The sequence below is a fragment of the Piliocolobus tephrosceles genome, chromosome 1, assembly GCF_002776525.5.
Source record: "Piliocolobus tephrosceles isolate RC106 chromosome 1, ASM277652v3, whole genome shotgun sequence".
Taxonomy (NCBI): domain Eukaryota; kingdom Metazoa; phylum Chordata; class Mammalia; order Primates; family Cercopithecidae; genus Piliocolobus; species Piliocolobus tephrosceles.
The window spans coordinates 203,350,818-203,363,085 of NC_045434.1; the positions used below are offsets into that span (position 1 = coordinate 203,350,818).

The 12,268-nt window shown below is 54.9% G+C and overlaps 2 protein-coding genes across 4 annotated transcripts in view; one reads left to right on the forward strand and one right to left on the reverse strand.

Moving 5' to 3' along the window:
- Positions 1 to 3,969, forward strand: part of CAPZB (capping actin protein of muscle Z-line subunit beta) — a 150,082-nt gene extending 146,113 nt beyond the window's left edge. For both annotated transcript variants that reach the window (XM_023219798.1, XM_026455935.2), the window contains exon 9: positions 3,114 to 3,969. In XM_023219798.1, coding sequence (XP_023075566.1) covers positions 3,114 to 3,201 — 88 coding nt within the window. In that variant the 3' untranslated portion in view covers positions 3,202 to 3,969. The remainder of the gene's footprint in view (positions 1 to 3,113) is intronic.
- Positions 3,970 to 5,590: 1,621 nt separating this feature from the next.
- LOC111547751 lies at positions 5,591 to 10,977 on the reverse strand. Of its 2 annotated transcripts, none has more exons than XM_023219803.3 (3): positions 10,633 to 10,977; positions 9,890 to 10,194; positions 5,591 to 6,053 (listed from the first exon to the last, which is right to left on the reverse strand). In XM_023219803.3, the coding sequence occupies exons 1-3, from the start codon at positions 10,919 to 10,921 to the stop codon at positions 6,000 to 6,002; spliced, it is 648 nt and encodes a 215-aa protein (XP_023075571.1). In that variant the 5' UTR covers positions 10,922 to 10,977; the 3' UTR covers positions 5,591 to 5,999. The 2 variants fall into 2 exon arrangements, with proteins under 2 accessions (XP_023075571.1, XP_023075570.1); XM_023219802.2 differs by lacking the exon at positions 5,591 to 6,053 and adding an exon at positions 8,988 to 9,512.
- Positions 10,978 to 12,268: the final 1,291 nt, after the last annotated feature.

The window sequence follows — 12,268 nt, forward strand, 5'->3', positions numbered from 1 at the left end:
AGAGCCGCGAGACCCTCCCCACTAAAACAGGACTCACCAACCCGCCGAGACCCTGCAGGTCCGGCTGCTGCTGCGCCGCCATTTAAAACACCACTAACCCCCACGTGTGCTCCCGGCCGGTGCGCAGCCGCATTCCCGTGTAGCCGCGGCCCCGTGTAACACGGCACCTATCACGTGTGCGCGCTTTCCACTCTGGGCGGAGGTTGGGTGTGGGGAAGACGGCTGATTTTTTGGCTTTTGCTTCTGAAAAAGCCCAAGCCAAGGGACGGATGCTGCCTCTCCAGCAGCAGCCACTTGTGTGCACCAGCCTGACTGTCCCCAGGGCAGGGGTCTGCTTGCCGTCCACTCCCCATACTTCAGAGGGGCCTCTGATGCTGGTGCAGGGATCCCAGAAGCCAAATAAGCCCCTGCTCAGCAGCACATTGGCTGTCCAGGGCTAGCTGGCTTGGTGGAAGGGGTGACCTCACGCTCTGATCTCTGAGTCTCTGGGGTTGGAGGGCAGAGTCGGGGCTGGACTCCACCCCGGCCGGCCCCGATGCTCTGCTGGAGCTGCCTGGACGCCCAGTGCCGACTCGGCCTCAACCAGCATAACCTTCCGCCCCTAACGAGCTGCAGCTGTCCCTTTAAACAGGTTCCGCGGATGGAAAGGAAAATAGTCTTGCTTGTTGGTAATGGCCAAGAACCATGACTTGAGCTTGTGACAGATCCAGATGTAGGGGAGGAGGCAGCATCCCTGGAGAGCAGGAGGGAAACTTGTCTGTAAAAGAAGGCATTTGGAACCCTGCCAGCTGGGGCTGCAGAGTCCAGGTCCAGGGGCTCCACACTGAAGGTCCACCCCAGAAGGGGTACAGCAGGCTTTCCAAGGTGGAGGTGGGGGTCAGGCACTTAGAAAACCAGGCGGAGCTGCTTTTCCGAGGCCGTGGGTCTTAAGTGCACTAGTCTAGTCTGTGTGTGCCAACTTAAGGCCCAAGACTCCCGTCAGCCTCACAGTGGGGCCATCAGGCATTTCCACCGTGGCACTGAGAAAAAACCCTTTTTAAGGTACTCTGTGATGGTGCAGTTACCTGGCCGCCCACTGGGGGCGTCCTGGCGTAGAAACCCTGACAGCCAGGTCTGCTCAGGACGACGCCTCCCTTCCACAGAGGCGAGCTCTGTCTCCAAGCGCTGATTCGAGGGTGCTTGGCCGTGACCTTCCCAAGCTCTGTCCCTTAAATGAGCCCCCTGCTCCTTCCGCCTTCCACCATTTCACTTCTAACTTCCTGTGTCTAACTTGATTCTGGCTCTGGAACTTTCTCCTTTGCGCAGTCCAGCCAAGACCTGATGGGCTTGGCTCTTCCTTCCCAGAAGAGCCAGTGACCACCCAGGCTAGGGGTCTTGTGCGCTGCTGCTTTGCCCACCGCATCTCCTGCTGGCCATGTTGACCTCCCGCTGTGAGCTTGGCAAGAAGCCCCTGGGGAATCGGCTGAGATTTGGACCCTGAGGGTCTTCAGGGCTGATGCCTTTGGCCGCCGCAGAGCCAGAGACAGCCCTGGGAAGATATTCAGAAACGTGCAGTTCCCCAGCACGAACCAAATGTCTGCGTTTCTCCTGGGAGTTTTTTCAGTTGTATACAGCTTGCTTCCAGGTCTTGTCTATGGCACCTGCTGAGTATTTTGAGGGCTCTTCCTGTGACTTGTAGGGATTCAGTAGCCGGAACTCAATCTGGGTGCTGTTGCTTCTCCTGGGCCCTGCTTCACTTCTATTTACCCATTTTTGCATTTGGGGACTGATTTTTCTGATTCTTCCTTCCCATGGCTGGTGTGAATCAAACGTGAGAGTCCGGCTGAGTGCACCCTCCGTAGCACTCTTGAGCAGCCCTCTACCCACTCTTTCCACTGCTTCTAAACTCTTATAAAACCCACATTTAGGAAGTCGTTGCCTAACCAATATATTGGGTAAATTTGACAAAATGATCAAAGAATTGCTAGCGGGCATTCCTCTGGGCCTCAGTTTCCGGATCTGTAAATTGGATTGATAGCTTTTTTTTTTTTTTTAAGCTTTGACTTTGCTCTTTTTTGTTTTTGTTGTTGTTGTAGAGATGGGGTCTCACTGTGTTGCCCAGGCTGGTCTCGAACTCCTGGCCTTAAATGATCCTCCCGCCTTGGCCTTCCAAAGTGCTGGGATTACAGGCTTGAGCCACCACATCTGGCTGGGTTGATAGTTGAGACTACCCCAGGATGCCCGTAAGAATTAAATGAGATAATATATGTGAAAGGCGTTTTGTAGACTTATGAAATCTCCACAAGCCTTCATTGTTTCTGGCTTTGTTGATGAGTGTCCCCACACATACGTGAATGCAGTCACCTTGAACGTTTCCCCACAAATCCAGAATTTGACAGCAGGGATCCCAGGGGCACTTGGCTTTCCTGTGCCGCCCTTTGCCGTCCAGGCTGAGGGGTTTTCTGGGCCAAGTTAACAGCGGATGGTACCTCACAGCAGAGGCCTGAAGCACCTGCTGCGTGAGCCTTGAACACGGTGTGCTCAGAAACAGAGACACTGGTTCCTACCCACTGCCAGGGGTGGGGTAATGCTGCACCTTGCACTTGTGGGGTGAGGAATGAGGCTCTTCTGCTGGGCAGGGCCTGGGCAAGGGGGATGCTTTTATAGAGGAACCCGCATGGCCCCAGAGCCCTCACGTCTTAGCCCCCTGGCCTGAGTCCCCAGCCAGCAACCCAGGGTAGCCGTTCTGAAGCAGAGGGGCTTTGTTCCATTGTGCTTGGAAGCCCAGAAGCCACCTTGTGGCTTAGGGTGACATGGGGATCTACACACAGAGGAGTGAACTTAGGGTTCTAGTGACTGTGGCCGGGTCACCGGCGGCCAGGGGCAGAGATGAGCACCTGTCCATGTAAGCCATATGCCACCCCCACAGGGCCTGGCAAGGTGCAGAGGGTGCAGGTCTCGGCCATGTGCCCCTTCACCCCTCTCTGAGAGGAGCAGATGCCCAGCCCAGTGACCCAGAGCCTCACCCCGGGAGGTGGGTCCATGCAGCAAACCAGCCAGGCACTGGCATGGTGGCCCCCACCGCCTCACCAATCCCTGTTCAATCTGCTGATAACGCCTTTCCTCCCTTGCAGGTCTGTGCAGACTTTTGCAGACAAATCAAAACAAGAAGCTCTGAAGAATGACCTGGTGGAGGCTTTGAAGAGAAAGCAGCAATGCTAAACCTCTGCTTCATGCTAACCAGACACGCCGTGCACTCGTTAGATTCCTTTCTTAGAAAACTCGTTTTCTGCTCCCTCCCCTCGTCCCTTCCCTCCCCAACAGGTCACAAAACAGCTGCATCATTGACTGCACAGCGCCATCTCTCCCTGAGAATAAAGCCGATAGCCACCCTCCTCCGGCTCCGAGCCTGCTTCAGCCACACCTCGCTCTCAGCTCTCTCCACATTTCCATAGAGACCATGTGGTTTTTGTTCACCCGGGCCCCCTGTCTTCCTCCCCGTCCCCCCATTTATAGGCATAAAATCCACTGTCTGCCAGCCTCCCTTCCCTCCCACCTTTTTGTTACATTGGTGTAAAAAATGTAAAACAAAAAAATTTTATGAACTAACTGTGGTGTGTGAAAGAGAGAAGAAAAACTGGAAATCTTATTCCGTGTGTGTTTGGGAGTTGCTTGGGGTTGGGGGTCGTGGGGACAGGGGACAGCTCTGGGAGCAGAGGTGGCCCTCGGTGCCGTCCTGCACAGACTCGCCCGTCCCACGGAGGCCGCGGGGGGGGGGGGGGGGGGGGGGGCCGCCGACTGTTCCGCTCTTCCGGCCAGGTGCTTTTCTGTCAATTTCTATGGAATGCAAAAGGAGGTTTTTGTTTTATTTTGTTTTTTTTGTAAAGCTTAAGAAGAAAAATCTACATCTTATACTTGAGCCTCCATACTTAAAAAAAAAAAAGAAAAAAAAGAAAAAAAATTAATAAAAAAGAAACTGGGACGCAGTTAGCGCTGGCCTTCTGTGTTCCTTCTCGCCGGCCTCACTTTCCAAGCGCCTGTGGCCGTGGCTGCGCGCTGGCTCCAAGCGGGGACGTGTGTGGGCCCTGCTCACAGCAGCAAGGAAGTGTCCGGTCCCCAGCCCCGCCGCCCTGAAAACACACTGGGCATGTGATGAGGTGCAGGGTCCCTGTCCCTTTCCGCTCTCTGCCGTTGGAGGCCACGGGCACCAGCAAACACTGTGTTCTGGCGCTGCCCCACACGCCTTCCCACTGTGCCTAGTGCAAATGTGAGGCAGCCGAGGCTCAGTTGCAGTAATTCAGCCAAGGCCGCACAGAGCACAGAGCCAGAGTCTGCCTTCTCCTCTCCAAAATGCCTCAGGGAAGATCTGAAGCAAATCTCAAAAGTCCCCGCGGAGACCAACCCCCGTCTGTCCGTGGCCAATCAGCAGGCTCCACATCCTGGCCAGCCCATCTGTTTGAGTTCCCCAACTCCTGGGTCTGATGCAGCACCTCTTTTTTTTGAGACGGAGTTTCACTCGTGTTGCACAGGCTGGAGTGCAATGGCGCAATCTTGGCTCACTGCAACCTCCGCTCCCGGGTTCAAGCGATTCTTCTGCCTCAGCCTCCTCAGTGGCTGGCATTACAGGCATGTGCCACCATGGCCGGCTAATTTTATATTTGTAGTAGAGATGGGGTTTCTCCATGTTGGTCAGGCTGGTCTTGAACTCCCGATCTCATGGGACCCACCTGCCTCAGCCTCCCAAAGTGCTGGGATTACAGGCGTGAGCCACGGCGCCCGGCCGATGCAGTATCTTTATGGAGTGCAAGTACCATGGCACATAGAGAGAAGAGAAGCCCCTGCCCCCTGAGTTCTAGTGCCAGGTGGAGAACACAAGCAGGCTGCAGCCATGGGCCATGAGGAGACGCACCCAGCGAGCCATTCCCCATGGGCACACGGGTGCTGCAGCCTTCTGGGTCACGTTAGCAAGGCGCCTGGCACACAGAAGGGGCTGGAAAAGCAAACGTTTTGCTTTTCATTTTCTTTCATGCTGAAGTTTTATCCAGGACCATCAAGGTAGGGACAGGGGCCACTGCAGTGGGGTCTTGCAGATGGGGAGAGAGAGAGAGCTCAACTCTTGAGTGCAGCAGCACGGGCAGCTGGGGATTAGAGCCGAGGAGCAGGGCAGGGCAGTGGGTGGAAGATGACTCAGAGGAAGTCTCAGGGGTCAGGGACCTTCTGGCCAAACACACCTAACAGGATTCTTGCTGAAGACTGGCCAGCGTGACCAGACATCACCTGGGGGCGGGGGTGGAGGATGAGGCCAGGTGCGGTGGCTCACGCCTACAATCCCAGCACTTTAGGAGACCAAGTTGGGAGGATTGCTTGAGCCCAGAGGTTCGAGACTAACCTGGGCAACATAGACTCCATCTCTACAAAAAAACACAAAAATCAGCCAGGCGTGGTGGTGTGCACCTGTGGTCCCAGCTACTTGGGAGGCTGAGTTGGGAGGATCACTTGAGCCTGGGAGGTTGAGGCTCAGTGAGCTGAGATCGTACCACTGTACTCCAGCCTGGAAGACAGTGAGATCCTATCTCAAAAAAAAAGAAAAAAAAAAAAAAAAAAAGTCAAGGATGGGTGTTCTTGTAAAATTGACTTAGCAAGGGATTGCTGAAACTGGGTTTTACAAGGGCCCACAGGTGGGCCTAGGGGAAGGTTCAGGAGCCTGAGTAAAGTTTGGCCAAGCAAATAATCTTTGTCAGTTGTCACCTCAAGAAGAAACTGGACAAATGGAAAATGCCTCTCCTTGGACACACCAGAGGAACTGAGGTTGCAAGGGAAATAGCCGCCCTGAAGTCAGTGAGACAGGCACACCCGGAGAATCACAGCAGAGGCCTACCCTCCTGCAGCAGAGGCTGCTAGGCTGGGAGCTCCTGTGCACACCAGTGGTAATTCGCAGAACTGCTGAGGTGGAGTGGACTGACTCACCTGAGAGTGACCCCTGGAGGCTCAGGCCCGCTCTCCTCTCCGGGCATTTCCCTTCAGGAAACCAACCAGCTGCTCCTTGAGCTGTCGCCTTCATCAGCTGTACAATCCTGGGACAAAAATCATGCTTGAAACCCAGAAATTGTGACTGTGATGTATGCCAGGCCTGATCTTGCTCTGCTATCTGGAATCTTCCACAGGGACCCTCACTACCAGTTGGGTTTTTTGTTTGTTTTTGTAGAGACGGGGTCTCACCCTGTTGCCCAGGCTAGTCTCAAACTCCTGGCTTCAAGCGATCCCCCCACCTCGGTCTTCCAAAGTGCTAGGATTACAGGTGTAAACCACCATGCCCAGCCCTCATTGCTAGTGTTGTTCTGTTTTGTTTTGTTTTAGGATGGAGTCTTGCTCTGTCGCCAAGGCTGTATTGCAATGGCGTGATCTCGGCTTACTGCAACCTCCACTTCCCAGTTTCAAGTGATTCTCCTGCCCCAGCCTCCCGAATAGCTGGGACTACAGGTGCCCGCTACCACACCCAGCTAATTTTTGTATTTTTAGTAGAGGCAGGGTTTCGCCATGTTGGCCAGACTGGTCTCGAACTCCCGGAATTACAGGTGTCAGCCACCACACCCGGCCCTCACTGCTAGTGTTTTGATGCTGAATTCAGCTGGTGAGATTGGGGACAGTGGGCCTCAAGGGTGTGTTTTGGGACCCTCTCCCACCTCCCGGCCATGCCTTTCCCTGCTCATTCCTTGGCTGCCTGGTGGGGAACGCTCTGGGGTCCAGCAGGGCACCTCAGGCATCCCTAAGAAGAGAACAAAGGCGTATGGGAGTCCCTGGGGCTCACGGGCTGCAGGCGACAGACTCCTGGGGTTTGGCAGCAGCAGAGCTGTCCCCCACCCCAAGGGCTCACTAGATGCTTCCTGGAGGTCCCCTTGGTGCCAACTAACAGAAGGGGAGGTAGCATTGGTCTCTCCAGGGCTGAGGGCTTAAATGAGTAATCCAGGGGGTTCCTGTCTCTCTGAAGCCCTTCCATTCCTCCCCTGCTTGGCCTTAACAAATCCGCCTCCGGAGCCGTTTTTTGTTGTTGTTTGTTTGAGATGGAGTTTCGCTCTGTCGCCCAGGCTGGAGTGCAGTGGCGCAATCTTGGCCCACCTCAACCTCTGCCTTCTGGGTTCAAGCGATTCTTCTGCCTTAGCCTCCCAAGTAGCTGGGCCTACAGGCACGCGCCACCACTCCTGACTAATTTTTGTATTTTTAGTAGAGAGAGTGTTTCACCATATTGGCCAGGCTGGTCTCAAACTCCTGACCTCGTGATCTGCCCGCCTCGGCCTCCCAAAGTGCTGGGATTACAGGCATGAGCCACCGTGCCTGGCCTTTTTTTTTCTTTTGAGACAGGGTCTCACTCTGTCGCTCAGACTGGAGTGCAGTGGTCTTACTGCAGTCTTGAACTCCTGAGCTCAAATGCACCTCCCGCCTTGGCCTCTCAAAGTGCTGGGATTGCGGGTGTGAGCCAGTGCACGTAGACTGAAGCCTTTCCTGAGGTTCTACTGGGGCCCCAGGTTCAAGACTCCTAGTCTCCAAGATTTTCTCCTGCATTCAGGTTACTTTCTAGGTGACTGCTTTGTGGCAGGCCCTGGGCTAGTCATGCCCGAGGGTGTGGCACCCTCTCAGCAGGTGAGGTGGAGTTGGCATTGTGGATTTTACTAGGTGGGACGGCTCCTCTTTTTCTGGTGCCAAACCACCTGCATGCCACCTCGGCACAATGCACTGAGGACCTTCCCTCCTCCCCTGTGCGTGATCCACACTGGGACAATGGAGACGTTCTGTCTTGGCCAGGTGTGGTGGCTCATGCCTGTAATCCTAGCACTTTGGGAGGCCGAGGCAGGTGGATCACTTGAGCCCAGGAGTTCGAGACCAGCCTGGGCAACATAGCAAAACCCCATCTCTGCTAAAAATACAAAAATTAGCCAGGTGTGATGATGCACATCTGTGATCCCAGCTAGATCGGGAGGCTGAGGCACGAGAATCACTTGAACCCGGGAGGCAAAGGTTGCAGTGAGCCATGATTGTGCCACTGCACTCCAGCCTGACAAACACATCACAGCTGTCTCAAAAAAAAGAAAAAAAAAAAGTATGCCTCATTTCAAATAGTATAAGTTAAATACTGTAAATTAAATATCATGTAAGTTAAATATGATAAAACATTTCAATTTATATTTTTCTCGATAAAACGTTGCAAGATGTCACTATATTCTCATTACCCATAGCTTCCTATCCAAATCTTAACACTCAATGGCACATTTGATATTTTTTCAAATGGCTTTATTGAGATATAATTCGTATACCACACAATTCTGCAGTCCTGTGGTGCAGTGACTACTTCTGTAGTCCTGTGGAGCAGTGGTGCTATCTCAACTCACTGCAGCCTTGACCTCCAGGGTCCAAGCAATCCTCCCACCTTCCCACCTCAGCCTCCCAGGTAGCTGGGTCTACAGGTGCACACCACCACGCTCAGCTAAATTTTTTGTATTTTTTGTAGAGACAGGGCTTCACCACATTGCCCAGGCTGGTCTCGAACTCAGCTCACGCAATCCACCTGCCTCAGCCTCCCAGAGTGTTGGAATTCCAAGCGTGAGTCACCTCGCCTGGCCAGTGGATCTGTTTAAAGCTCTACCATCTGGGGTAGTTGAGGCTCTGCACCTGGCTGTCACCCAGCACCTCTGGGGTCCCCATCGGAGCCATTCAGCTCCAATGAAAGCCAAGTCAGACAGAAAGGGTGGAGAGCGGTGGAGGGTGTGGCTTTCTTCCCTTCCTCAGCTTCAGGAATGGAAGGCCATGTTGTCTTGGCTGTGGCTTCAAAAACCTGGAATCCCAGCAAATTTGGGAGGCCAAGGTGGGAGGATTGCTTGAGCTTAGGAGTTTAACAACAGCCTGCTGGGCAACATGGCGAAAACCCATCTCTACCCAAAATACAAAAATTAGCTGGGCGTGGTGGTGCACGCCTGTGGTCCCAGCTACTTGGGAGGCTAAATTGGGAGGATCACTTGAGCCCAGGAGGTGGAGGCTGCAGTAAGTCAAGATCGTACCACTGCACTCCAGCCTGGGCGACGGAGTGACTCTGTCTCAAAACAAAAACAAAAAACCAGGTTTGATAACCAATGGGACCTCCGGGCTGGGAGAGCCGGGGAGGGCACGGGGTCCAGTGCTGAGCACGGGGCTGCCAGGACCATCCCTTCTGCTTTGCTGGAGAATGCCACCGACCGAGAAGCCAGCTTTTCTGTCCCATCCCATCCCCGGAACCTGAGGAAGCGAAGCAGCTGGGCCAGGCACTGCGCATGTCACTTCCCCATACAGTGTCTCGTTCAACAGGTAAAACAGAACCTGCCAAGGCAGGGACCTCTGGGGGTGCCTGGCCCAGCCTCATGCTCCGTGTGGGCGTCCTAAGGGAGCCAGCCCTTCCTGGACAAAGGCAACTGGTTAGCATAGTTCCATTTCCTTGATCACACCAAAATATCCACACTTTTCCCTTCAGGCCACACCTGGAGATGAGCATCCTGCCATCCTGTGACCTGCAGGAAGGAGCCGGAGGTGTGAGCCAGGGAGAAAGAAACGCCACCTGCGGAGGCGTTTAACTTGGTAACATGTTTGCCATCAGCAACCATGGCCCATTCAGTATGGCAGAATCCCACTGATGAGATTCACCTTTATTGTATTTTTAAAATTTTTGTAGAGATGGGGTCTTGCTATGTTACCCAAGCTGGTCTTGAACTCCTCGGCTCAAGTGATCCTCCCACCTCAGCCTCGCAAAGTGCTGGGATTACAGGCGTGAACCACCATGCCCCGCCTTGGCCCTTCTCTTCGGGAGGAACCTGGGGGAGGTTCCAGGCATTGGTAAGCCCCCTGGTGACAAGCAAATATAGCCATTGTTGATTTACCAGGCACTTACTGTGTGCCAGGTGCCGGGACACGAGCCTCCGTGCTCATCTTGATCACGGCTATGTTCTGAGGCAGACGGTGTTATTGGTCTCATGGGATGAAGAAACGGCTTCAGACGTCTGCTCAAGTCACAAGGCTCACAGTGGCTGGGGCACACTTGGAGCTCAGTGTGCAGGACACAAAGTCTGTGCTCCCTGCCACCTGCCTCCAGCATCTGGATGTCACCAGCTCCTTCAACAGGGCTCCAGGGACTCAGGCCACCAAGTTCTTCCAGCCCCAGCAGTTTGAATCCTCCTTGGGGCACTGGAATGAGGCCTCCAAGGGAGAGGAGACTCAGGTGTGGATGAGCTGCAGGCCAGCTGCTCTCTGAGGGTAGGGGCTGTATTGCCTCCATCACACAGGGCACTCCCCAGGGGGAGGAAGGCACTATAGCTCCTGCCTGAAAGTGCTATCACCCCAAAAGCTGGTGTTTCCCAGGAGGGAGGGATTACATCAGCCTATCAGAGAAGGGCCTCCAGGCAGGGGCTGTTATCCCGTCTCACTCTTCCCCACCCGGCACCAGTTCAGGCCCACACATGGCACTCATGTGGCCATATTGTGCCCCCAGATCTTCAGGCTGAAAGGGCACCTACTGGTCCCAGGTAACTGGTGTGGAGCCAGGTCCCAGACCCAGGTGGAGCAAGACATCTGGCTGGCACCCGACGCAGGCACAGGCTAGGGCAAGCTGGGGCTTGGGACCTGGGGGTAACTTACCCTGAAATCTCAGCAGGGCCAGAGGCTCAGGAAAGTCACTATTCAGGATGGTGAGAAGGGAGCCTGGGCCCAGCAGGGTTCGGGCCACTCCTGAGGGTGAAGCTGGACTGCCACAAGCCCTGGGCCCCCAGCACGGAGGAAGGGGACACGGGTCGCCAACGTTGGCCAGGCATGGGGTGGCTCCCGCAGCTGGAGGGCCTCGTGTTGCTGCTGCTCCTAGCTGGGCAAGTTGCTCAATTGCGCTGAGCCTGTTTTCCCATCTGTAAAATGGCCATAAGAATACTCCCATCTTGGCTGGGTGCGGTGGCTCACACCTCTAATCCCAGCACTTTGGGAGGCTGAGGCGGGCAGATCACCCGAGGTCAGGAGTTCGAGACCAGCCTGGCCAACATGGTGAGACCACGTCTCTACTAAAAATACAAAAATTAGCTGGGTGTGGTGGCGGGCGCCTGTCATCCCAGCTACTCGGGAGGCTGAGGCAGGAGAATCGCTTGGACCCAGGAGGTGGAGGTTGCAGCGAGCTGAGATCGCACCATTGCACTCCAGCCTGGGCAACAGAGCAAGACTCTGTCTCAAAAAAAAAAAAAAATACAAACAAACAAAAAATAAAAAATAATAAAAATAAAAACTCCCCCATCTCAGAGCTGGCTGTGAAGACGGGAGATCTCGCGCGCTGATGGCAGGCGACGCAGCCCGCATACAGCAAGTGTGCAACTAACAGCTGCATGCCAGATGTCATCTCGGGCTCCGTGGGTGACCCTAGGAGGACGGGGCAGGGGAGACTGGCCCTCTCTGCTCACCTGGGTCTCAGAGGTGTGTCTCGCCTCCTCTCTCCAGCAAAAGGCTCTTCCCCCGACCAAACCCCATCCCCTGCTGCTAGGCTGCTGCTGGGTGTGCCCCAGGACCTTGTCCTTGGCATTGGTGTGGCTTTTCAGGCTCCTTGTAAGCAGCCCCGCCTTGGAAGCAGCCCAGACACCCAACTCCAGGCCTCTGTACCTGCCCCTCCCTTTTCCTGAATTGCCCTCCCCTCTGCCTTCAAGATCCAGCTCAAAGGCCACTCCTCTGAGAAGTCTTCCCTGATTGACTCTCCTGGGGCTGGTCTTATCTGCTCATTTCCTGACCTTTCTACCCTCTGGTCATGGTAACCATCTCTTCTCCTGGAAGGCAGGGTCTTGGAGCTGGTTCACCACAGCCCAGGTGTCTGACACGGCAAAGGCCGAGCGGAGGGCTGCACTCACCAAGTATCTGCAGTGCCAGAATGACCGCGGCGCTATCTCCCTTCTCCGGGGTTGGGAAGCGAGATTCTAAAGGCAAGGCTCACTCTGGAGACGCAGCTTCTCTTCCCATCTCTACCCCACCGGATGCCCCAAGTCCCTAGTTCTGGTTTTCCAGAGCTAGGGTTGGGTGTGTGGGGTGAGATCAGGCCGGCAAGGTGGGTACCTGGCGCCTCTGTGCTCCAAGCACCTGAGAGTCATGACCCCCAGCAAAGTGGAATCAGACAGGGTCTGGAGCCGGGCGTGGTGGTGAGCATCTGTAGTCCCAGCTCCTCGGGAGGCTGAGCGGGAGGATTCCTGGAACCTAGGAGTTCGAGGCTGCAGTGAGCTATGATCGCACCACTGCACTCCAGCCTGGGCTC